Source organism: Brassica napus, chromosome C1 (assembly GCF_020379485.1).
Source record: "Brassica napus cultivar Da-Ae chromosome C1, Da-Ae, whole genome shotgun sequence".
Classification (NCBI taxonomy): Eukaryota; Viridiplantae; Streptophyta; class Magnoliopsida; order Brassicales; family Brassicaceae; genus Brassica; species Brassica napus.
Window position 1 is genome coordinate 17,284,725 of NC_063444.1, and position 25,135 is coordinate 17,309,859.

A 25,135-nucleotide genomic window follows, 5' to 3' on the forward strand; every position below is an offset into this window, starting at 1 on the left:
CTTTCTTAAATGTTTTTTAGGCCAAAGAGACGGGACATCTCCCGTCTCTTATGGAACTTTACGAGAGGACCCGCAAGAACAAGGCGGGCGTATTTGTAGATGGCAAGTCCGAGCAAATCTACAACAACGTGGTTGCTCGGGTTGAAAACCGCCAGACCCAGTTGACCCAGCAGTCTACCGACGGATTACTCGTCACCTTATCCACACTTGAAGTGGATAAGATTTACGAGGAGGTAAATTTTCTAAAATTTTAATTTTTTATTATTCATTTAATTTAACTTTAAATTTTTACTAACAATATTTATTATTTTTTTAAGGTTGTTCCTAAAAAAAGTTTACTAAATTTTTACTACCTATTTACGTGGAAACTTTACGAGGAAATGACGAGAAAAAATAAACGAATATTTTACGAGGAAACATTTACGAGGAAATGGCGAGGAAAGATAAACGAGTATTTTACGAGGAACACGTTTCGAGGTATTTACGAGGAAATACAGCGACCTCCTTACGTGGAATATTTACGTGGTCTTTACGACGAAATATTTTCCTCGCTAAGTTACGACGAATTAGCGAGGAAATATATGTTACGACGAACGAGTAACGAGAAAACGTGTTTCCTCGCTAATTCCTCGTAAAGCCTCTTTTACGACGAACTCACGAGGAAAACCGCCCTCGTTAAACTTATGTTTTCTTGTAGTGATAAGTGTCGCTTTAGGTTTCGGCACACAGATTAAGGAAACAATTTATTTTGTACATTTCCTATAAAAAACACTCTTACATATACACCTAACCATATTTCAACCAATAGAAAAATAAATTTTGCATAACATTAATAAATTTTGCATTGAAAATCGAAAATGGCACTTATTTTGTAACAAAAACATTCTCTAAAATGACCCTTAATATGAAACGGAGGGAGTATTATATAATACTAGTGTTTTGTTTGAAAATATTGAAAAATGTTTGTATATGTTATCAAAATGTTGCAATGAATTTTCCACTAAAAGTTATATTTTCATTTTTGGTTAAAGGGGAATTTATACAGGACGTAAGACCATGATTATCGGTAAAACCCCAAATGAGGTCCTTAAGAATTTTTTTTTTATTTTTTTTTTAAAGAAAAAATTAGAAAATAAACCAATCGCGGGCCGCCACGTGGCAGTGGGGCCCGCAAACAGTGCAAAAAATCCCCAAAGACTGATCCTTATTTCGTGATTTTGGGGACTAGTTTTTAAAATTTTTGTGGGATCCACGCGTCAGTGGGGCTCACATTTTGTCAAAAACCTCTTTAATAAACTTGGGATGTTTATGCTCTTAGCATGATTAACCCTATAACCTCATTTGGATTTCTTAATGACTTTTTTAAAAAATAAATGTAATTAAGAACTTTAGTTAATAAACACTTAGTTTTTATGCTCCATTGGTAGTTTCTTAATTAAGGATTCTTAAAAAAAAATTAAATTTTTTTTTTTGAGTATAAATTTTTATTTTTAAATAAAAAATAGTACAAGATAACATTTTAAGCATAGATTTTCATAAAAAAACAAGAGTGTTGTGAAACTTTATATGGACTTTGAATAGAAAGAGTGTTGTGGAGAGAGTGTTGTGAAGAGAGAACAAAAGTGTCGTGAAGAGAGAACAAAAGTGTTGTGAAGTTATATAGAACATTAACAGAAGTCCGAGACTTTGTATACAAACTTTATAGTACACAAGAATACAACAGTCTGTGATTTTGATAATACACAACGATACAAAAGCAAACAAAAGCTCGTGACTTTGCATTGAAACATGACACAAGCATACAAAAGCATACACAAGTCCATGAGTGATCTTAGAAAGGCCTGACAACAAACATGACACTTTTCATGAAGATCTTCACACCATGCAGTGATGTCTTTCTCTCCGTGGTCCATCAAACCCTGAAACACAGAAGAACAAAAGTCTCAGTTTTTTAGATGACATTTACACGATATGATCACTTACACATCCAGTCATCACAAAAACAAAAGTCTCAGTAATCTGGTTCATATTTATGACAGCAAGAGAAACCAAAAGTCACAAGCTTTTCATCACTTAGACAACTACAACAGGACAAGAACAACAACAACACACACCTAAACCACTAAAACAGAACATGAAACATAAATATGAAACAAGAACAACAACAGCACATAGACACTCGTTTTAAGAGCAGTTGAGTGATCGTACCATCACCAGCATCGTCATTAGTAGCAGTAGCAAAACTCCATATGTGTTGACAAACCGAAAAACAATCAAGCTTTACTCACACTTACAAAAAAAAGAAAAAAGAAAACAGATATGCCTTCTCAGACAAAGATTCCTCTTTGATGATCTTAACTTAGTGAAACCACACAACCTAATCTTAATCATTTGAGCTACTGAGAAGAAGAGTGAGAGTAATCATGAACAAGATATGATTCAATTGTTGCCAAGGAATAAATAAATACATATCCAATCAATTCAATTTGGATTATCTCTATTTTAACACAAATGAGTTAAAAATCGCACCTTTTGCTCCATGGATTGCATAAGAGCTTGATTAATAGATCCAACATTGTTGATCTGAGAGGATCTAGCACTGAAACCACGGCTGCGCATGTCCACGACACCGAAACCAGAAACCCTAGAAACTCCTTTGCTGAAAATCGAAGACGATGGCCTTTGTCGTCTCATGGAGAAGACATCGTCGTGTTCACGGAGAAATAAAAGAGAAGACGAAGAAAGAGAAATAAAAAAAAATAAAGAGAGAAAAAAAAAATTATATTTGATTGTATGCTGACATACGTGTGTTTAAAACCCTTCTAAAGATCAGTGTCTAAAATGCTCAATTAAGGATCGGTTATCTAAATTTATTTACTTTTGATTTAATTAAATGAGTGATTTTCCTTAAAAACCCTATTAAGAAACTGGGATAATCATGGTCGGTTCTTACCAACTTTCCGTTTAATTTTGCGCCAAACAAAAATGTTTCCTTCGCTTGCGTTAGCGACGGCACCAATGCCCTTGACGATTATCTCTGCCACAAGACGGTCCCAAGTCACGCAACTTAACGCAAAGAAAACCAAACCGGAGAAGAAGCGGGCAACGACGACGACGTCGACGAGCGGTTTCTCCGGAGGAACAGCGAAGGAGCTGACGTGGCAATGCATAGAAGGCTGTGGAGCTTGCTGTAAGCTCGCAAAGGACTTCGCTTTCGCCACACCTGACGACGACCCCGATGACGTTGAGGTCTGTTTGTTTACACACACCACTTGTTCGACGAAAGTCCTCTGTTCATTGCTTTTGAAAGTTGAGATGTTATGCTTTTAATCTGTAGCTGTATCGAAGCATGATTGGTGATGATGGGTGGTGTATAAACTACGACAAAGCTACATGCAAGTGCTCCATTTATGCTGGTAGTTTTTTTAGCAAATCATTTGTGTTTTTCTCTCTGATTTGGAGAGTGAAACAATGCTCAATATTTGTAACGCTTCCTGTGTACAAATCGGCCATATTTCTGCCGGGTTGAGCCAGAGGTTTTCAAGACTCTCTACGGGATCGAAGAAAAGAAATTCAGCAAGGAAACTTGCAGGTAACCAGACATCAATGTTTCTCTTTGGTTGGCCTTATCATTTTCCCTTGCAAGAACTTATTACTCTCTTTCACAAGCTCCTACACTGACAGTGCTGAAGCTTACTCAACTTTTTATCTGAATATTATAAGAATCTTTTAGGTTCAGTTGCTAAGATAAATGTGAGAAGAAACTGATTATTGTCATTTTTTACGTTTCAGCTGCTGCATTGATACCATTAAGACGATACATGGCTCAGATTCCAAAGAACTAGATAAGTTCTTATCAGAAAACATAATTTTTGAAAGCCTCTTGTTTACTTCACAAAGGTTCTTATGAATTCCTCTTCATGAATCAAAGTTCTTATCAGAAAACATAATTTTTGAAAGCCTCTTGTTTACTAGAAACCTCGATGATGGTTCTTATTTCAATGGCTCCTCCTTCCCAGTTCCTGCTCCTTCATACAGAAAAACCTCTCAGAAGATTGATTATGGATTCAAGCCTGGAGGTAACAGTATTTCTGCTACACTCCATAAATTTTGTTTTCCAAGAACCTCTAAATAAGAAACTCCCATTGGAGCACAAAAATGTTGGTGTCTCTTAACTTGATCTCTTAAGTAACATTTAATACTTAAAAATCATTAAGAAACTCAAAGTGGGTTTTTTGGTTAATGATGCTCTTAGCATTCATCTCGGATCATCCTGTCTTGTTTAAAGAAAAAGTGATGGGTTTTGTTGTTCACGTGGTTCCTTTTAAATATTAGTATAACGTTTTTCTTGTAGTCTGAGGAGTTATATATTAATTTGGATGCGATTATTTATATAATTATTAAACACATATAACTTTTGTTTTGTTTTTGTGTGATGGGAATATGGTGAAAATTGAGATCGAAGCAAAGATAAGTACTTAACACTATAGATTCCATTGTGTGTAAGCCTCTTCTTTACTCAACAATTTATTAAAGTTCCAACAACTCAAATTCAAATCTTTGCCTTTTATATTCTTTGGTAACGTGATGTATGTATATATTCGGCTTTTTAATAAAACCATAATTACCAAGCATATATTAGTAATGTAGTGTATGGCAATGCAAATTCGATTTTAAAATACATGATGTTAATATCTTAATGTTTTTACATGAACAAACGAACAAGCTCACATTTGAATATCCATGATATTATGGATGTTTTGAGTATTTACAAGTATACTAGTTGTTCCGACACACAGATGCTACACGTGACAAGAATAATATTTACATTATTAAAAAAAGACTAGCAGCCTAGCACACACTGGTGTAAACAAAAAAAAATACAGTTGAAATTAAAGTTTCTTTTAAAACACGTTAATAAATCAAATATCCAAGATACAAAGATCATGCAAAAGAATCAACTCAAGAATTCTAAATATCATAAAGAGATAACAAAGATCCAACAATATATTATTATCATCATCGATGACCCTAAAAACTGAAGAACAAATCTTGAAGTAGTACTTGTTGCTTGTTTTATCTCTTGTCTTACATTGTTTGATAGAGATATACGAAGATTCCAAACTAATAAATGGTTTACTAGTTTAAAGATCAATGATCCTGAAGAAACCACAAATCAACATGATGTTTTGATTTTTTTACTGTATCCAATAATATCTGAAACCCTCATCTGTTTTACATGACCGAAACTACGGTGGTAACATCGTTTTCTTGCGGCGGAGGAAGATTCAGATCTATCACACAGCGGCGGAGCTCCGGGAATTGTCTCTTTTCCGGCTTCGTTTCTTCAACTGCAAAAACTGGTTTCTTCAGCACAATCTTCCTTGAGTCTCTCGAGAGCATCATCAAACACATGGCTAAATCATGTTCCTGAGAACCATCGGAGACAGAACTCGCAGGTTCGGGAGAGCTAATATGACTCGTCATCTTCTTACTCCTTTTCTTCTTCTTCTTGTTCTTGGAAACCGCTGTCCTGCTCCGTTTACGAACCGGGTCTACGGATTCAGGTTCGGTGTCGCTGTTGTAAACGATGGATGACTCAGGATCTTGACTGAAGACCCGGAAACTTTTCCTCGGGTTCTCTCGCAACCCGTAGACCAGAGTTTTACCTTCTGAAGAAGACGAAGACGAATACACCGAGTCGCTGAGTTTCTTCCGAGTTGGCGTGTGTGATGAGACCAAGTGGGACTTCATGTGACCTCCAAGTGCTCTGCCATTACAGAAACTCTTGGAACAGAGCTTGCATTTGTGCTTCTGCATTTTCCAAATGAAACAAGAACAGAACTAAAGACTTTATGTTTCTCTGTCCTTTAGAGAGAGAGAGAGAGAGAGAGTAGGTAACAAGCATTCTACTCTTTTGGTCCATACGATAACTACTACTAATGATACGTAAAGATAAACTTTATTTATTTAGTTTTAGTAGAACAATTTAGAGAAAACTATACTATTTTTTAATTCGACTGACAACGATGACCACTACCGAGTATAGAATCTCGAATTAATCCTAAAGATTGGAATTTTTAATGATAAGTTCTGTGTATATTGTGATTGGAATTATACATGTTCTTGCAAGAGAATCAGCTAAATTTTGTTTATTAAAAATGTAAAATCGTTTAAAAGAGAGACGAAAGGAGACACGAAAGAGCAAAAAGAAAGTTGTTGCTTTGCCTTTTATTGACTAGGCACTTCTCCAATGCATAGATGAGTTTAGAAGCTTAATAAAGGTAAATGATGTACAAAAATACAATTTTTTTAAAAAAAAACTTGACAAGAAAACGATTATTGATTGAAAAATCGTTTGCCAATATACCGAGAGATTATTGATTGTACTCATTGCTCTTATTTCGAATGAGAGAAAAAAAAAACAAAGCAACTTTCAGCTTTGTGATGTGTTCAAGTATATGATTAGGGTCTCAATATTTTGAAATTCGAACTAGGATTGGATTTTTTTTTTTGGTAATCACTAGGATTGGATTTTGTTTTATGACTGCAGGTTTTATTTGAACGGTCATATAACTGCAGTTTCATGTTTCTACAAACTTGACACATTCAGTTCGATCAGACCGGCCCTGAAATTTTGGGAACCTGTTGATGTTTCTATGTAAAAATTTTTTTTTTACAAATTTGGGGTTCTAAATATTATTTTAGGAACCTATTTGTATGTAATTTTTTTCAAAAAATTTGGGGGTATGTTACAAATGTTTCACCTATCATGACCTATGGTCTACCCTGGGTTCGATCAAAATTTTGTTATCAATTACATTTTCTGTTTTATTCTTTAAATTTCCAAGCCAAACAAATGTTCATTCATGTGTTCATTTGAGTGAACATCCAAAAATTGAAACAATCACATTTATATGGATTAGTTATACTCCTCTGTTTCATAAAATTTAAGATAATGATAGAAATACATTTATGTTTTTATTAATTACATCTATTTAACTAATAATATTTAAGATAAATAAAGCTATTTTTAAGATCAATGCATTTTGTAATTTCTGTTAAGGTTAAAGTAAATATAAACTACATTGAAACTCTAAAATGTCACTATTTGTGTAATAAAAAGAAAAAGTCAAAATAAATTGCTTTGTGAAACACATCGAATACTTCCTCTGTTTTTTGTTTACATGATGTTCTATGAGTTTCACACAAATTAAGGCATCTAATAAAATATTTCTAATACCCTTCTCCATCAATTCATTATCATCTCTGGTGACACACATTTCATTTTGAAAGAATAATAGTATAAGGGTTAATAAAGTCATATGTCATTATACTTCGTATTGTTTGAGAACGTCAACTATATTGAAACAAAACAAATATTCTAAAACATCATTTAAAAGAAAATGGAGAGAGTATTAAACATTTATAGACTAGTTGAATGAAAAGGTAGATAAATAAAAGAGAAATTAGACTCAATATACATAAAAAAAAAACACAAATTCACAAACTAACTAAAATCAGTCTCTCTCTCCTCATTTCTCTTTCTATCTCTCTTTATCTTCTTACTAAAAATCTAATTTCCCATTGTTTTTTGGTTATTTCACAAATAATCCCTAAATAAAGGTCGTGTTTAAAAAAAAGTATATAAGTAAAGGTACAATCCATGTCTAGATAATGAAATATCTAGTATTTATTTGTCAACAATGAGACATCTCAGGAAACCAAAAAAAAAATTGAGAAATTTGGCTAAAATGTAGTAAATGGGAGACATACATTATCGCTGGCTGGATATAAATTTCTGGAATATCGGTCTACATTCACCTTATTCGTTGCTACTTTTCAAAATTTTAAAAACAAAGTTTATTTTTATTTTTTTGGTAAAAAAGTATATTTTATTTATTCTGTTAGGTTCCTACTTTCTTTGTGGTTGCAGTTTCTGTCGCCAGCTGCATTCGTAGCTTTGTAGTGGTAGTTTTATAACACTAATACAGAACCATTCATGTTTCTGTCTTGACACTAAAGAAACATAACACCTTTTTTAATGGGCACCAAGTAACTTCCTTATTTATTACAGAAATATCCCTGATCCATCTTTTAAAATCACGTTTCTGCATGTTTACCCTTACCTGACTTTCAGAGTTAAATAATCATTTATCCACTGACGGTCGACACCATAATAAAGATGAAGAGTTTTGTTTAATGTTTAGATTTTTAACTTAACTGGAGCAACTTTCTTTTAAAGAAAAGACAGAGGGAAAAGATTTCATCATGTTTTTTTTTGGACAAATGATTTCATTATGTTATCCGAACAAAAACATGAGATGAATGGTTTTTGGTAAATCGGGTCTCGTTGGCCATATAAATGTGGGGCATGTGGCATACCCTTAGGCGCTTTAAGCCTTTAAGCTTCTGGTGGATAAATGTGGTCCTAGTGGGCCGATCATACATAAAATGAACTCAATTTAACAAAAGGTACTTACGTTTTCTTTTGAAATCTTTAGTTCCACTCATGCATTTCCTTTTAATCCCAGTGAAAAAAGCTAGACAAATGTGAGAGATATATCTTTGATAGGATATTAAATGAAGAAAAAGCCAATGTCATATTTGTTAATATTCTCTAACCTTTATGTACAGAAGCAATCCACCGTATTAATCAATACAATTTGCTGAGACTAGAACTACTCCCGGACTCCCCCAACCGGGGAAACAAAACCTCTTTGTCAATCAAAATTTGAAGATGGGATGTGATCTTCACAAAGGAGACCCATAGAAACGGTGCACAACAGAAGGCATATCCGAAAACCGACAATGCTCTAACAACACCATCAGGATAAGAGGGAAAAGCCATCACAAGGAGCGTCCCGAGAATGCCAAGCCACGGTGTCAAAACATGGAGCACTGGAAGCAAGAAAGCATTGATGGGAATGGAGGAGAAAGCAAAAGAACCGGTCAGGTAGAGTGACCAACCCATGAGCGGGTGGATGGTCTGTGGGATGATGAAGGAGGGTATAATGTATGCTGACAGGATCAAGAGGAGTGCAACCATCTTGAAAGCTGTTAGATTCTTGTCAGAACGTCGGTGACATAGCTTGGACATGCTGGAACGCGTTAGACGCGTGACTAGTATGATTCCTAGGTAGAACATTGCTTGGATTAGGACCCAAGGCATCTCCGCTGAGTAACTGCAATGTAAGAGGAGTGTGAGAAATTTATAAACTTAGACGTGGCTCCATAATATATTAAATATAGCCTTTTTTAATTTATAACAAAGCGATATGGAGATTATGAAGACTAGTATGGGTTTCGGTATGTGCAATGAAATATACCTTATGGTGTAGCAGCGTTGGTGGTGCCATGATATACCTAAAGGAAGAACAGGCCATGACCACCAGTACCATGGCTTTAACCAGACTGCTCCAGGGAATGTGATTACACTGTTTGGTCCACACGGTACGTTCCATCTGAGTTTAAGGTCTAATAATAATCCACAAAGATTAGCAAAATGTTCCTGAACTTTGGGGTTATTGAAATGGAGAGAGAATAGAGATCACTTACAATAGTAAGTGGCGTCCATTTGATACCCCAAAGGAAGCCTAAAATGTCCGATGAGCACGGTGCTGCGGTTATTAGGAGGACGAAACAGAGGCTGATTAAGTAAATCAGAGAAGTAACTAACAAGAAAGCCTTGATCAGCTCCATCAGGATTATCTCTTTTTACTTCAAGCTCACGAATCATGTCTCTGAAGACCTCCATTGATGGCTGCAACACAAAGAGGCCAGTGTGGAAGATGCAAGGGTTGATGAAGACAGCACAAAATGAGCCGCATTGGAAGAGCTCGTCGGTGCTCTTGAGGAATAGATTGTCGGCATCGAGCATAACAACACGGTCGTAGTTTGAGAGAGACCAAGCGTAGAGCTTGTTCAGACTAAGTTTGAATCTATTGTCGAAGTTGGTTTGTTTCTTGTATGGATTCTCCAGATTCTCTACTCTCACTACTTTTGCTCCGTCCAGTTCTTCCCTACATAAGAGCATGTTCATTGTTCAGTGGTAACTTGGTAAGATCTCAAGAAGGTATTAAAAAGATAATAAGAAAATGAAAAAGACAAAAAAAGAAAGAATTAAAAAGAAAAAAAAAAGAGGTGGGATAAACTTTTTGGACTAAAATGAGAACTCATGACACGTTTTAAGAGATTCTTGTACCATTTGTCAAAGTGTAATTAGTTTCATTTTCTTAAAAACAACTGAAATTTATTTAATTACAAAATGCTTTGAAATACAATATTTTATATTTTAGAAATCTCTTTGAGATACTAAGCATTGAGGGTCTTCTCCCCCATTAGTGAACTGTATTAATTAAGAATCTATTGTTCGAGAATTGTATTTGTTTTTGTAAACCCTCGAGAACTGTATTAGAGCACCTCCAACCATAAATATGCTAATTTGAGATTTTTATTAATAAAGTATTAGTATTTTTAATCTAAATTAATTATTTATTTAAAATTAAACTTATAAAGAACAATTGACCGGTGACATGATAAATAAGTGGGTGTAATGTCTTTCATACGGTTCTTGCTGAGGTTTGTTTTAGAACTTTTTTGATTTCTCTTTCCTATTTTGTTTTTAAATATTTTATGTCAGAGAACTCTATTTACAAACCTCCGTCGGAGATGCTTTTAGTTTCTTGTAGTTGAATGTTTTTTAAATATTATGTATTAAGCAAGAAATGTATTTTTAATTAATTTGACACTTTTCCCTTTTCAGAAAAGGAAAACCAACAAATTTTTTTTAAAAGGACCGAAACTATGAGTTACTAAAATAAGGTATTTGACAGCCCCATTTACTTTTTATAATATCTTTTCTTATCTCTTAAAAATTAAAATTATCAACAAGTCCACTATTGTTTATCATATAGTTTATTTCCACTTTACCTGGGAAAATTGTTTTTAGGCAAAAAAATAGTAACTATTGTCTATTAGACTAATTTCTATTTTGTATCATTTTTGCTTTTAGTGCTTTTTAGTATTTTTGAAATAAATTAAATAAATAGTTTTACAAACAAACAAAAAATTGGAAAAATAGTAACTACTAATAAAATACTTATAGAACTTAGTGGTATTTTTTCCTGTTCTAAAAAATGTTTAAATCATAATTTCAGATTTTGTTCTACATAAAGTAGAATTGACATTCTACGTACGAAGTAGAAAATGAAATCCATTTTTTTCATTGAATCTACTATGTTTATAATATGTGATCTACGTGATCTACGTAAATAATAGTACTTTAAAAATATTTAGAATACACATTCAGCGCTTAACTTATCACTCTTAAATCTGTAGAAATCGAAATTTACAGATTACAATAAATCTAAAACCTATAGTAATCGAAATCTACACATTATTATAAATCTAAAAACCTGTAGAAAACAATTTCTACAGATTTACTGTAAATCTAAAACCTGTAGAAATCAAAATCTACATAATACTATAAATCTAAAAACTTGTAAAAACCGAGTTCTACAAATTTAGTGTATTCTATGGATAAGAATAACCAGTTCCGAAAATATGAGAATAAAATATTTGGAAATATTCAGTTTCCATATATGAAAAAATTATTTTTTCAGAAAAATATGGAAAGAAAATAATCATTTTTATGTGGATTTTAACGTTTTCTTTTATTTTAATTACTTTAATTATTTATTATATTTTAATATTTAACAATAATTTTGTTAATTTTAATTTCGAACTTATAATTGAAATTAAGGACATTATTGCAATTTTAAAAATAATTAACATAATGAAACATAAAGTATATGAAGATTAGTCTAACACGACATAGTTACAATTTTTTTGGCTTAAAAACAATTTTATCAAGAAAAAAACATTAAACTTGCACCTAACCCGTGTAAGTTTTGCATAAGAAATCAAAAGGGTGATACGTATGGTAGACAAAAACGGAATTGATCATTACTCCCTCTGTTTAAAAAGTGTCATCCGAAAGATTTTGCAGCACATTAAAAAAAATTCTTTCTAATTAATACACTAATACATTGAGTTTAAAAATAAATATTTATTTAAAATTTTGTATTGAAAACACAAAACGACAGTTCTTTTAAACAAAAAATAAAACTCTAAAACAACATTTTCAAGAAATGGAAGGAGTAAAACTTTAAAAGTTAGCTTTCTATGTTTGAAGGAAACCATTTAATTATCGCTAAGAGAATTGTATATCAACCCCTGTTAGGAACTACGGTATGCGCTAGTCAGACGGTAATTTCGGACCTAGCGAATTACCGAAAAATTGGAGAATACTCGGAGATTATGTGAGACCTAGTTTTAAATACAATTTAATATATTTATAATATATTTAGCTAATTTTAAACATGATGATACAAGTTCTTAGACATAATTATATAATTTTTTATATATAATTTTAAACAGTCTCTTTTTGATTTGTAAATGGTGGGTTTGGTACGAAAAAAATCCCTAAATGTAGTATGTATGTGTTTGTTTTGGGTTTGATAGCTAATTATAATTATTTAGTAATGAATAATTACACAAAATCTGTCAATAGTGAGTAAAAAATAATCAACCGTGTTTTAACTTACACGGACGGAAAAAATAAAAAAATAAAAAAATAAAAACTTAGGCGGTCAACGCGGGATTAGGCGATCAACGCGGAAATTAGGCGGTCTTACGTGGGTCAACGCCTGACTACACCAATTTAGGATAATCACCGCAGTCAACCTCGGAACAGCGGCTAGACGGCCGTCTAGGCAGCTGCGTTTTCGAATAGGGATATCAACAATAGGTAGAGCCTAGAGATAAAAACGAATAAAATAGACAAGAAAGCTTATAAAGGTCGTGGAAACACTTCTGCTATTGAGACTGTCTTGTTCGGATATTTTCAGTTTTATTTTATGTTTTCAAAAGAGCCAAGGCGTCCTAAGCATAATCTTAATTGTTATTATGCCGTCTTTGTTGCTTCTAAGCTAAAAATACTTATAATTACTAATTTTTGAAAATATTAGAATTTTTTTCAGGCTGTTACCCGCACACTGCTCTTCCATGTTCTCCTCTATTTAGATATTAACAATTTGACTTTTAACATTTTTGTAATTTATACAAGGTTGGGAATTTTATGATATTACTTAATTAAAAGTTAAAAAAAATGTTTTAAACCAATTAAAACGGAAGTGTTTCGGGGGTGAAAAGAATAAGAAGATGAGAAGACACTTACAGGTTGTGAATCCAGTTGAGTGGAACGTCGAGGGAGGCGATAACGACGATATCAGCGTTAACATGGTGACCTTTGAGCGATCTGATCAAGACACGTGTCGCAACGTAAAACTCGTAGTCCCTTGGAGTTCCCATGTACATCATCGTCGCATATGCGTTCTTGTGCTCCGGCCGCCGCGTCTGTAAACCTCGCTCCATCACCATGGTCATCGCGTTTGCGTTTTCAGCTTCCAGCGGCTGAAACAGCTGATCGCGATACCCTGACGTCTCGATGATCAAAAGAGACAGAACCCAACACGAGAACACCATAGCTCTCTGCAAATCCATGCTTAGTACTCTCTATACACCAGCCAAGAAGGAAGAAACTAACAACTTTGAGAACTGTGTGTTTGTGGGGATTTTCAACTTTAAGGTTTTGGGTTTTGTTTCTCTCTTTTTGAGAGAGACTTACGTCACTCATATACTTATAAAGGGTAAGCAATTATATACAAACACATGTACTAGTTAGACTTAGGCATATTTCCCGGATCCGAAGATCCGAACCGATGCCCATCCGAAAAATTCGGTTTTGCATCGGAGGATATAAAGAAATACCCGACTAGATATGATTTTGTTTAAGCTTCGGGTACCGGATCGGATCGGGTATTATTACCCAGTATCCGAACAAGTATCCGATTGTATTTGATATACTTATGCAATTACGTAAATTCGGCCTCTTTTCTCCTTTTCATTGATATAAGATATTTTGATGTTTCTTAATCATTTTTTACAACTCTTGTTTTAATACATCTTTTTGAGCAACTTTCTTATGCATCTTTTTGTTTGTTTCATTATAAAACTTTGGGAAAATTGGCAATATAGAATAACTAAACTAAAGTATTGTTGTGGATAAGCTTCAATAAGATAGCTTAGGATACAAGTTATTCATTAAGGAAAGTAGAATAACTTATAGATTAGGATAAAGATAAGTTTCCTAGTCTCAAGTGTATTAGGACAAGTTAAGAGTTCCTATATAAAGAGATCTATAATGTATGTTGATCTCATAAGTTAAGAAATAAATAAAACGAAGGTACTGTTTTATTAAAAGCTTTGCACACAAACATACGATCCTTGGCAACTAGATTTGGTATCAGAGCTACAGGTTCTGTGTTTTGTTGGACACGAAACAATGGCTGATCCAATGGCATTGGTGGACACGAAGATATTAGGGAAAAGAGAAGGAATCCCTGGCACTGTTGTCTGTCCAATGTTAAGCTCAACCAACTACACGGTTTGGACAATGCGAATGAAGGTCCTGTTGCGTTTTCACAAAGTATGGGAGGCGATCGAACCAGGCACGAACGAAGGGGACAAGAATGATTTTGCTACTGTTCTTCTGTTTCAATCAATACCCGAGAACGTGATACTGCAGGTAGGCGAATGTGCATCTCCTAAAGAAATATGGGGAGCCATAAAAGCAAGAAACCTTGGCGCAGATCGTGTAAAGGAAGCTCGGCTGCAGACGTTGATGAACGAATTTGACCGCTTAAAGATGAATGACGACGAGTCTGTTGATACCTTCTCAGGAAAGTTATCTGAACTCTCTTCTAAAGCGGCCTCGTTAGGACAAAGTATTGACGAACCGAAACTTGTAAAGAAGTTCTTAAATAGTCTTCCTCACAATAAGTACATTATGATGGTGGCTTCTCTCGAGCAGATGTTGGATCTAAATACAATCAAGTATGAAGATGTTGTTGGAAGAATTAAAGCGTATGAAGAACGCATTAAAGGGAATACACCAAACGATCAACAAAACAGCCTGCTATTCTCAAGTTCAGAAGGATCATATGATCAGAACTCGAAAGGACAAGGGAGAGGTTCAAGTCGTGGCCGTGGCAGAGGGGACAGAGGAAGAGGACGCAGAAGAGGCAGCTCTGCAGAGTGGACAAAGGGAAAGAAAGATTACTCGCAGATCACCTGTTTCAATTGCAAGAAAAAAGGTCACTTCAAGTCAGTGTGCCCTGAGAAGAAAGAAGAAAATCAAGAGCTCAATCAGAATGAAACTGAAACTGCAGACGTCGCACTTTACATGCATGAAGTGGTGTTCTTAAACGAAGAAAAAGTGTTACCTAAAGCGTTTGATCCAAGCAAAAAAGAAGATGGTGAGTGGTACTTAGACAATGGTGCCAGCAATCACATGACTGGTGAGAAATCATATTTTTCTGAGCTAAACCATAATATCAAAGGAAGGGTGAGATTCGGAGATGGATTTTGTGTTGATATCGATGGAAAGGGATCAATATTGTTTGAAGCCAAGACGGGTGAACAACGACTTCTCACAGACATCTACTACATTCCTGAGCTGAGAAGTAACATTCTCAGTTTAGGACAAGCAACTGAACAAGGCTGCGTTGTTAGAATGCGGGAAAACTATCTAACTTTGAGGGATCCAAACGGGAGACTACTGACTAAGGTTCTTAGGTCCTCTAATCGACTTTATAAGATATCTCTCAAGGTAGGTAAACCCGTATGTCTTCTTACAAAGCTAAAAGAGGAACCATGGAGATGGCACGCACGCCTTGGTCACATAAGTTTCAAGTCAATTAAAGCTATGGCGACGAAAGAGATGGTTCATGGCCTACCAGAGATTCAAGAAGAAAAGCAGGTGTGCGACTCATGCTTAGTAGGCAAGCAGACAAGACACAGCTTTCCGAACGCAACGCCGTACAGATCATCAACTGCATTAGAGCTTCTACATGCGGATCTGTGTGGGCCAATTTCTCCAACTACACCATCTCAGAATCGATATATTTTTGTGATAATCGATGATTGCACAAGATATATGTGGTCCATCTTAATGAAAGAAAAGAGCGAAGCGTTTGAGAGATTTAAAGATTTTAAATCCTTTATTGAAAAAGAAGTAAAGAAATCAATAGGAACGCTTCGTACGGACAGAGGAGGAGAATTTACGTCCCGTCAGTTTCTAGAGTTCTGTAACAAAAGTGGCATCAAACGCCATCTTACTGCCCCCTACTCTCCGCAACAAAACGGAGTGGTTGAAAGGAGAAACCGAACTCTCATGGAGATGACCAGAAGTATGTTGAAAGCAACCAAAGTTCCTAATTACATGTGGGGAGAAGCAGTACGTCACGCTACGTATATTATCAATCGTGTTCCTACCAGAGCTCTAATGAATCAGACGCCATACGAGAGCTTGAAAGGAAGAAAACCTAGCATTGGACACATTAGAGTGTTTGGTTGTGTTGCACATGCAAAAGTGGACTCGGTCCATTTAAGAAAATTAGATGATCGCTCACAAGCTCTCGTTCATCTTGGGATCGAGCCTGGCTCGAAAGCTTATCGACTTTACAACCCTACTACTAAGAGGGTTGTAGTAAGCCGAGACGTAATTTTCAATGAAGATGTAGCTTGGAATTGGAAGGGAGCAGATATAGAAGAAAGCAACTCTGGTAACTTTCATATGGCTTGGGGAACAACACTGGACGAAGGCAAAGGTCCGTTTGTAATAGGTGCTAATCAAGAGGATGCTGCCGAAGAAACAGAACATCAAGAAACAGAGCAACAAGAAGATGGAACAGAGCAAACACACGCCGAAGATCAAATAAGTGAGGGAGCTAAAACTCATGCAACAAGAAGATCAACTCGTCAAACAAACAAACCTAGCCATCTTGACGACTATATCTTGCTTGCAGAAGTAGAATGTGAGTTGCTGCTACACTCAATCAATGAAGAACCTACTAGTTTTCGAGAAGCAAAGAACAATAAGCAATGGACAGGCGCGTGTGAAGACGAGATAGAAAGCATCAACAAAAATCACACTTGGACGTTAGTAGATAGACCAGACGGAGTCAAGATCATTGGCCTCAAATGGGTGTTTAAAATAAAAAGAAACGCAGATGGATCTATCAACAAGTTCAAAGCTCGTCTTGTGGCAAAAGGATATGTACAAGAACAAGGTATCGACTTTGACGAGGTATTTGCCCCTGTAGCCAGACTAGAGACGATAAGACTTCTAATTGGCTTAGCTGCTGCAAATCAGTGGGAGATCCATCATTTAGATGTCAAAACAGCTTTCCTACACGGTGAGTTGAATGAAGATGTTTACGTTTCACAACCTGAAGGGTTTGAAAAGAAGGGAGATGAACATAAGGTTTTCAAACTCTCTAAAGCGCTTTATGGTCTAAGACAAGCTCCACGAGCTTGGAACACAAAGCTTGATCAGATCCTGAAACGACTAAAGTTCAAGAAGTGCTCAAAGGAGAGTTCTGTGTATCGAAGAGAAGATGGAGGTAAATTACTTATAGTGGCGATCTACGTTGATGATCTCTTTGTGACTGGAACTTCTGTAAAAGAAATAAAAGAGTTCAAGAAGGATATGTCGAGTAACTTTGAGATGTCCGATTTGGGTCTGCTAACCTATTACCTTGGGTTAGAAGTTAAACAGAGTTCGGGCTGCATCACGATCAAACAAGAAGCCTATGCTCAACGTATACTAAAGGAAGCTGCAATGGATGACTGCAACTCAACTTGTATACCAATGGAGTTTGGTCTACAACTCTCCAAAGGAATGGATGAACCGGAGATTGATGCAACACTCTATCGAAGAAGAATCGGATGCCTCAGATATCTTATGCATACACGACCTGACATGGCTTTCTCGGTTGGCATCCTAAGTAGATATTTGCATTCTCCTAGAATTTCACACGGCAAAACATTGAAACAAATCCTAAGATACTTGAGAGGAACAGTTGGTTACGGCTTATCATTCAAGCAAGGAGGATCCAAGAAGCTCATTGGATATAGTGACAGTAGTCACAACACCGATCCCGACGATGGAAGAAGCACAACAGGTCATTTGTTCTGCCTAGGAGAAACGCCAATCTCTTGGTGTTCTCAGAAGCAAGACACAGTGGCATTATCTTCGTGTGAAGCGGAGTCTATGGCCGCAACTGAAGCTGCTAAACAAGCTATTTGGCTACAAGACCTGGTGAGTGAAATCACAGGAAAAGAGATGGAAAAGACAATGATTCGTGTGGATAATAAATCAGCTATTGCACTGGCTAAGAATCCTGTTTTTCACCGTCGAAGCAAGCATATCCATAAACGCTTCCATTTCATACGAGAACGTGTGGAACAAGACGAGATCGACATTGAGCACGTACCCGGAGTCGAACAGAAAGCGGACATCCTAACTAAAGCCTTAGCAAGAATCAAGTTTAAGGAGATGAGAGAAAAGATTCAAGTTCAAGACCTAAGTGAAAATGATTTGAAGCTTAGAAGGGAGAATGTTGTGGATAAGCTTCAATAAGATAGCTTAGGATACAAGTTATTCATTAAGGAAAGTAGAATAACTTATAGATTAGGATAAAGATAAGTTTCCTAGTCTCAAGTGTATTAGGACAAGTTAAGAGTTCCTATATAAAGAGATCTATAATGTATGTTGATCTCATAAGTTAAGAAATAAATAAAACGAAGGTACTGTTTTATTAAAAGCTTTGCACACAAACATACGATCCTTGGCAACTAGAAGTATTGTCTCCTTAGAATAAAATCAACTTTTGTCACTTTTGGACATTCACTACCCTTTTTGTATATAAAAATTCATATCAATTTTTTTAGAATGCAAAAAAATCTGGAAAAATAGTATATTTGATGTAGATAAGCAACTGCATATAAGAAAAATATATTTGGATTAAAAAAATGTTTGATTAGTAATTTCAAAAATGAGGTAAAAGTGTTACAAAATCAGATCTACTATCTACGGAGGTTTATAATATATAATCTAACAAAGACATAGTGATCTACCAACCGTAGAATGCGCAATACACCGAAAACATTAACAACTACTAGGGAAGAATATAAAATCCTCATTCCCTCTATGTTCTACATAACTGGTAGATTTGATGCGCTACAAAAATTAATTAATCTACTAAGGTAGGAAATGCATTATTCATATTGTCTTTTTGTCTACATTGGTGGTATACAATATTCTACCAGGCCTTCTAATTTCTAAACAGATAGAATGCAAATTCTACCTAACAAAATTACAAAATCCGAAAATTTAGCCAAAAACGGTTAGGAAATATTCAGTAAATCTTTTAATTTTTTTTTATTTCCTTTTTTAATTTTTTTTTCCTAAAATCTAGTCTTCTTCTTCAACATAGCACGATTTCTGAAGTTAAACATGGAAATTCTTCTTCATTTTTTAGTTCTTCCAAACTTTTGTCATTTCAAAAATATGAAGATTAACATCTATGCTTCATGTGGTTTTTTGAAATCGTCGATGAACAATGGATGGGGATTTCTTGTTGATGAAGAAAAAAGAGGCAGGTTACTTACTTTGGACACAGGTTCAAGCTTTGAAAACCTAAAGGTTATGGTGTGTGAAGACTTTGGAATTGATGTAAACATGGTCAATATAGAGCTGAGTTATTTACCTTCCGATTTGATCAGTAGCATCTACTCACCACCTGTTATCATCACCAATGATCGGCAAGTTAGAAATTTTCTTACATATGTAAAGAACAAAGCTTCGACGCAGTTTTGTGTGAGTACTCAAGCCCCTAACATAGCGGAAGAAGGTATTGAGTCGCCTAACAGAGAGGAAGAGCCTATGGAGTCTGACGACTCAAGTGATATGGAGTCTGACGATGCAGCTGATATGGATTCAGAAGAAGATGTTGAGGTACCTGACAGTGAAGATGACAAAAAGTGTGACAAAGAGAAGATCAATGAAGATAGTGTTCGCTTTTCTTTGGTGGATGTTGTGAAGAAGGGTCAATCTTTTAGTTCCAAAACACTTTTGAAGGCAGCATTCGAAATATGTGCAATGAAACATAATTTCGACTACGTGGTTGCCAGATCAGATAAAAAAATGTGGTACATTCGTTGCTCAGATGATGATTGCAGCTGGCGTGTTTGTGCAGAAGGATTAACAGGCTCATCGTATTTTATCATCAAAAAGTATGTACCTGATCATTCATGTGCTGCATCCAATAGGAAGGGTTCTGTTAGGACAGCTTCACCAAAAACAGTGGGTACTATGATTATGCATAAGTATGAAACTGCTAAAGAAGGGCTGATATCGAATGATATAATCCAGTATATGCGTATGGTATATGGAGTTGAGATATCCTATTCTTTGGCGTGGGATGCACGCGAATATGCAATCAACGCAATGAAAGGTATTCCAGAGAAAGGTTATAAAAAAATTCCCAAATACTTGCACATGATGAAGGAAGCAAATCCAGGGTCACACACGTTTTATGAAACGGATACAAAAGGGAGATTCATATTCCTCTTCATCTCGTTTGGTCAGAGTGTTCGCGGTTTTTATGATGCAATTTGAAAAGTTATTGTGGTGGATGGGACGTTTTTGAAGAGCAAATACAAAGGAGTATTACTAGTTGCTACTGCATTAGATGGAAACTCGAGTTTATATCCAATTGCCTTTGAAGTTGTCGACTCAAAGAATGACCTCGCGTGGAACTGGTCTATGAGACAACTTAATGTGGTCATTGCTGACGACCATAGTTTAGCTTTTGTGTCTGATAGGAATTCCTCAATTGCTAAAGCTATTGCGAGAGTGTACCCGCAAGCTCATCATGGAATTTGCATTCACCACTTGCTGAATAATGTTTGTAACATATTTCAGCGGGAAAGGTGCAGCTGGTTTGGTTGCAAAGGCTTCTAAAGCTTATCGAGCTGCTGATTTCGTAAGGTGTTCACTGCTATTTTCGCTATTAGTCCTGAAATTGGAAAGTATCTCATAGATGCCGATGTGAGGAAGTGGGCTCGTTGTCAGTTTTCGAGTTACATATATGATATTAGGACTACTAACCCTGCGGAGTCGAAAAATGCTGCTTTGCGTACGCCTAGAGAGTTTCCAGTGATACCTTTGTTGGACAGCATTAGGAAAATGATGATTTGATGGTTTTTCAAACGTAGAACTTTAAGTTCTAAGCATTCGAAACCACTGACCATTGTTGTGGATAAGAAGATTGACAGAAGGATTGAGAAGGGTAAAATGTTTAAGGTCTTTCCAGTTAGCGATCATAGGTTTTTAGTTCAAGGTGACACTTTCGACTACTCGGTTGACTTGGTCAGACGCACATGTTCTTGTGGGAAATTTGATCTGATGAAAATCCCATGCCGACACGCCATAAAAGCAGGCTTCAGTGTTGGAATAAGACCACACACACACTCACATATGACATGTACACAACTGCCTCATGGCGCTCTGCTTATGAAGAAAGCATAAATCATATTAGCGTCCCCGAAGATGCATGGAATGTTCCATCTCATGTGGAGAAGTCGAAAATCCTTCCTCCAGAGAGTAGACGAGCTGCAGGTAGGAGAAAGAAACGCAGATACGAGACAAGGAACTCAAGGCTCTACAGTTCGGAAATGCAGTCGATGTGGGATTGAAGGTCACAACAAGAGAACATGTGATAGAGCAATATAGGATTCTCAATTCGTTCTATGCAAGTTATGTTTCAGAGACTATGTGTTTCTTTCTTCTTGTTTTATGCAAGTTATGTTTCATTTTTTTCATGTTGAATTCAGTTTGATGCATATTTCAAGATTGTTTAACAATAGAATTTTATGTTTCAGAGACTATGCATTTTGTTCTTCTCGTTTTTGGAAGTTATGTTTCAGTTTGTTCATGTCAAATCGTGCAAGTGGAAATCGTTTAGGTCTTAACAATAGAATTCAATAGATGTTTTATTTTCACATTTGTTCGATACATGACGATAAAACTGGAAATCAGATTGGTTTAATCTTTGACAATGTAACTTGAATCAAAGAACCATTACAATATCAATCATATTTGGACCAGAGACATAAAATACTGAGAATGGATCCTACACAACCTACATGGAGCGAACTCTTCTGTTTCATAACTTCCTCCTCAGCTGTCTTCTTCATAGAACTCCTCAGATCTTTAATTTCCTCAGCAATTCTCGCCTGATGGTCATCCATCCGGTGAATCTCATTAAACAGAGCCTCGTCGACCCACTTAAAAAGATGCTCTTCTTTCTTTCTCTGTTTGAAAACACAAAAACAAGTCAATCTCACATCTGTTTATTCTCTTATCATATAGAATAATGATGAATAAGTAATTACAGATTTACCTGTATACCAATCTCGCATCTGAAGAATCGTCTTTATGGGTTCTCCTCTGTTTTTGAAACATAAGTGACAATCCCCTTCCCACACCAGCATCTGGAAGGGATCCCTTCATTGTTATTCATGTTAGTCATTCTTTATTGAGAAGGAAACAGAGGTTTTTTTTAAAGAGAAGTAGAAGAAACAAACGATGGAATATGTAGGGTTTCTGGCTATTTGATGGTCTTATATAAGATTATTTTTAGGGCAAACGTTTCTTCCACTCGGGTTTGGTTTTAGAGTAAACTTGTATGTGTTTTGATAATTAAGATTTGTTATGATTATTAAGATTTTTTTGTGATTTATAAGGTTTGTGTGGATTAATTTGGGTTGAAATCGTTTGTTATACTTTAGTGGCATTTAGGGCATAGATAAGGGTTCAAATAGTTTGTGATACTTTAGTGGCATTTAGGGCATAGATAAGGGTTCAAATGGTTTGTATTACTTTAGTGTCAAATAGGGTATAGATAGGGGTTGAATTGGTTTGTTTTACTTTACTATCATTTAGGGTTTAAATAAGAGTTGAAATCGTTTGGGTTTTACTTTAGGGTATCTTTAGGGGTTGATAAGGATTGTCTTTGCATACAACTCATTTAGGAAATATTTAGGCAAACTCAAACTGTCACAAGAGTTAAAGAGAGCAACTAAAAGTTTCAAATAAAGTAAAAAATAAAGAGTAACTACAAGAATCAAATACAAGAGTCAAATAAGAGAGTCAATAACAACCTACTTCCTTAACAAGTTATAATCGAAAGAACTTCATTCAAGTTTCACTAGAGGATTTGTAATCGTCTTTGGAGGAGTGTATTGTGCCATTCTCAAAATAAGCTCAGGATCATTGGCAGTTTCCCATAGGTCGTAAGCAATCTTTTGGCGCGCTTCTCGAATGTTATTGTCATTCACCAGGGAGAAGTCCAAGCCTAGAAGATGACATTAAATGTGCTTCAAGGCATATACTCCACAATCACTGCTACTCTTGTTTAGTAAGTAGGGCACTGGGCATAACTGACAGTATATTGCTTGACCTTGAGTTGCTGCCGACTCTTTGAAGACTGAGCAACTTTGACAATTCTAGGGATGAGAAAGGCAAATGGCTCCACTTCCTTGTTATATTTCAATCCCTCACAGTCAAGGACCTCTATCGAACGAGAAACAAAGTTGACACACATAGAGATCTAGTGTTTACCGACATTTAGAGGCACATACATGCGTGTAACGTCAAGATCCCACATTAGTCATGTTCGTCCGTGTGCTGGAAGTTCACCAATGTCGTACCGGCGAAGCAGTTCTGATACTTTGAATTTCTTCTTGTCCTTCCGAAACTCTTCGAAAGAGTTCTTCATTTGATTACTGAACATGCAGCTCATGAATGCTACTTTACTTGGTTCCCATCATCGCAAAGTAGTCCTCTCAGTGAATAAGTACATTATAGCATCAATTTCCTGAAAATTTTATAAGAGATTGTAAGTCGTGTACTGAAAATATTAATGACCAAATTTAGACTCACGTGATTCTTAAGCCACTCTGTAGGTCCCATGACGTGTGCTGCTAACTCACTTGTTAACATAGAAGGTCCAATTTTCAGTTCACTGCAATGCAAAATTCAGTTAAAAATGATCCAATTCTAACGCTTTGAGAAACAATAATATAAACTTACTTGGAAGTTGAGGACCACTCATTCAGTTTGGCCCATGAATCCTCAGGGGCAAACACTAATGAGTGACCACTGTCATGCACCCGATCCTCAAGTAAATCCTCATCTTTGAGAGTAGGTGGTCTCCAATCCGGAGGCTGAACTGAAGACAGTGGAGTAACCCATTCTGCTGGTTCTTCGTCCTTCAATTTTTGTGAGGGATTAAAACCTTTAACATGTGATGCTTGAGAAAGGTTTCTCATGGCGTCTTGTAACGACTCTTGCATCCCCTTATCTACATAGTTCGATGATTGTGACAAATTCTTCAAAAAATCGAACATGTCATCGTCATCAGTTTGAACTTCCTGTTAATAAAGCCAAGCATAACAACATTAATAGCAAATTACATTACAAAATATTCAATCCAACATGTCATAGTTATCAGTTCACTTCATAGAAAACAACAAGATACATTACAAGCCGATATACAACATAGCCCAATACAAGGACATTACAAAATAGTCAAACCACAGAAAAACTTACAACCGAAGATAATTCGTCCTACATATTATAAAGCTTCATGTTTTGGTTACCTTTCTTACTGGCCGAGGGCTACGACGAAGCGGAGGAGGATCCACACTCAAAGCTGCCTTGCCTTTGCCTTTTCCCTTTGCTCCTAAAGGACCCAGACTCTGTGATGATTTGTCTTGGTCTTTCCCAAGTGTTGCAGAAGGACAGAGAATCTCAGATGCTCTGTCTCGTCCCACTGCATTTGAAGGATCCGTAATCTGAGACATGGTTTCCTTCAGTTGAGCCATCTCATTGTCGACCTTGTCAAAACACTTGTATGTCCTTCTGCAGCAGCTCCTTGAAAGAATTGAAAGTAGAGGTGAACAAACCTTCAATGAAGGTCTTCATTTCACCGGAGACACCAATATTATGTTCACCCGTCCATTGACAAAGTAGTTGTTTCTTTCGAGACTCGACACCAGGATCAATTAGTTTACGCTTGCCCCTTTTTGTAACAACAACCGGTTCCTCTGCAACAACAGCTGGTTCCTCCACATGTGTTTCTGTAACATTTTCAACTTCGAC

At 35.9% G+C, this 25,135-nt stretch overlaps 4 protein-coding genes across 4 annotated transcripts; 2 read left to right on the forward strand and 2 right to left on the reverse strand.

Moving 5' to 3' along the window:
* Window positions 1-685: 685 nt before the first annotated feature.
* On the forward strand, window positions 686-4,634 carry LOC106392005. The gene is made up of 5 exons (XM_048746233.1): window positions 686-3,249; window positions 3,338-3,416; window positions 3,535-3,592; window positions 3,793-3,900; window positions 3,976-4,634. Exons 1-5 carry the CDS (start codon window positions 2,986-2,988, stop codon window positions 4,133-4,135), a joined length of 669 nt encoding a protein of 222 aa, XP_048602190.1. The 5' UTR covers window positions 686-2,985; the 3' UTR covers window positions 4,136-4,634.
* Window positions 4,635-4,962: 328 nt separating this feature from the next.
* On the reverse strand, window positions 4,963-6,069 carry LOC106392007 (zinc finger protein ZAT9). Its single transcript, XM_013832769.3, has one exon. It carries the CDS (start codon window positions 5,818-5,820, stop codon window positions 5,236-5,238), a length of 585 nt encoding a protein of 194 aa, XP_013688223.1. The 5' UTR covers window positions 5,821-6,069; the 3' UTR covers window positions 4,963-5,235.
* A 2,475-nt stretch (window positions 6,070-8,544) lies between these two features.
* On the reverse strand, window positions 8,545-13,606 carry LOC106395532 (putative glucuronosyltransferase PGSIP7). The gene is made up of 4 exons (XM_013835959.3): window positions 13,241-13,606; window positions 9,559-10,022; window positions 9,330-9,477; window positions 8,545-9,185 (listed from the first exon to the last, which is right to left on the reverse strand). Exons 1-4 carry the CDS (start codon window positions 13,564-13,566, stop codon window positions 8,657-8,659), a joined length of 1,467 nt encoding a protein of 488 aa, XP_013691413.1. The 5' UTR covers window positions 13,567-13,606; the 3' UTR covers window positions 8,545-8,656.
* A 5,916-nt stretch (window positions 13,607-19,522) lies between these two features.
* LOC106394251 lies at window positions 19,523-21,169 on the forward strand. The gene is made up of 3 exons (XM_013834832.1): window positions 19,523-20,438; window positions 20,592-20,875; window positions 20,960-21,169. Exons 1-3 carry the CDS (start codon window positions 19,523-19,525, stop codon window positions 21,167-21,169), a joined length of 1,410 nt encoding a protein of 469 aa, XP_013690286.1.
* Window positions 21,170-25,135: the final 3,966 nt, after the last annotated feature.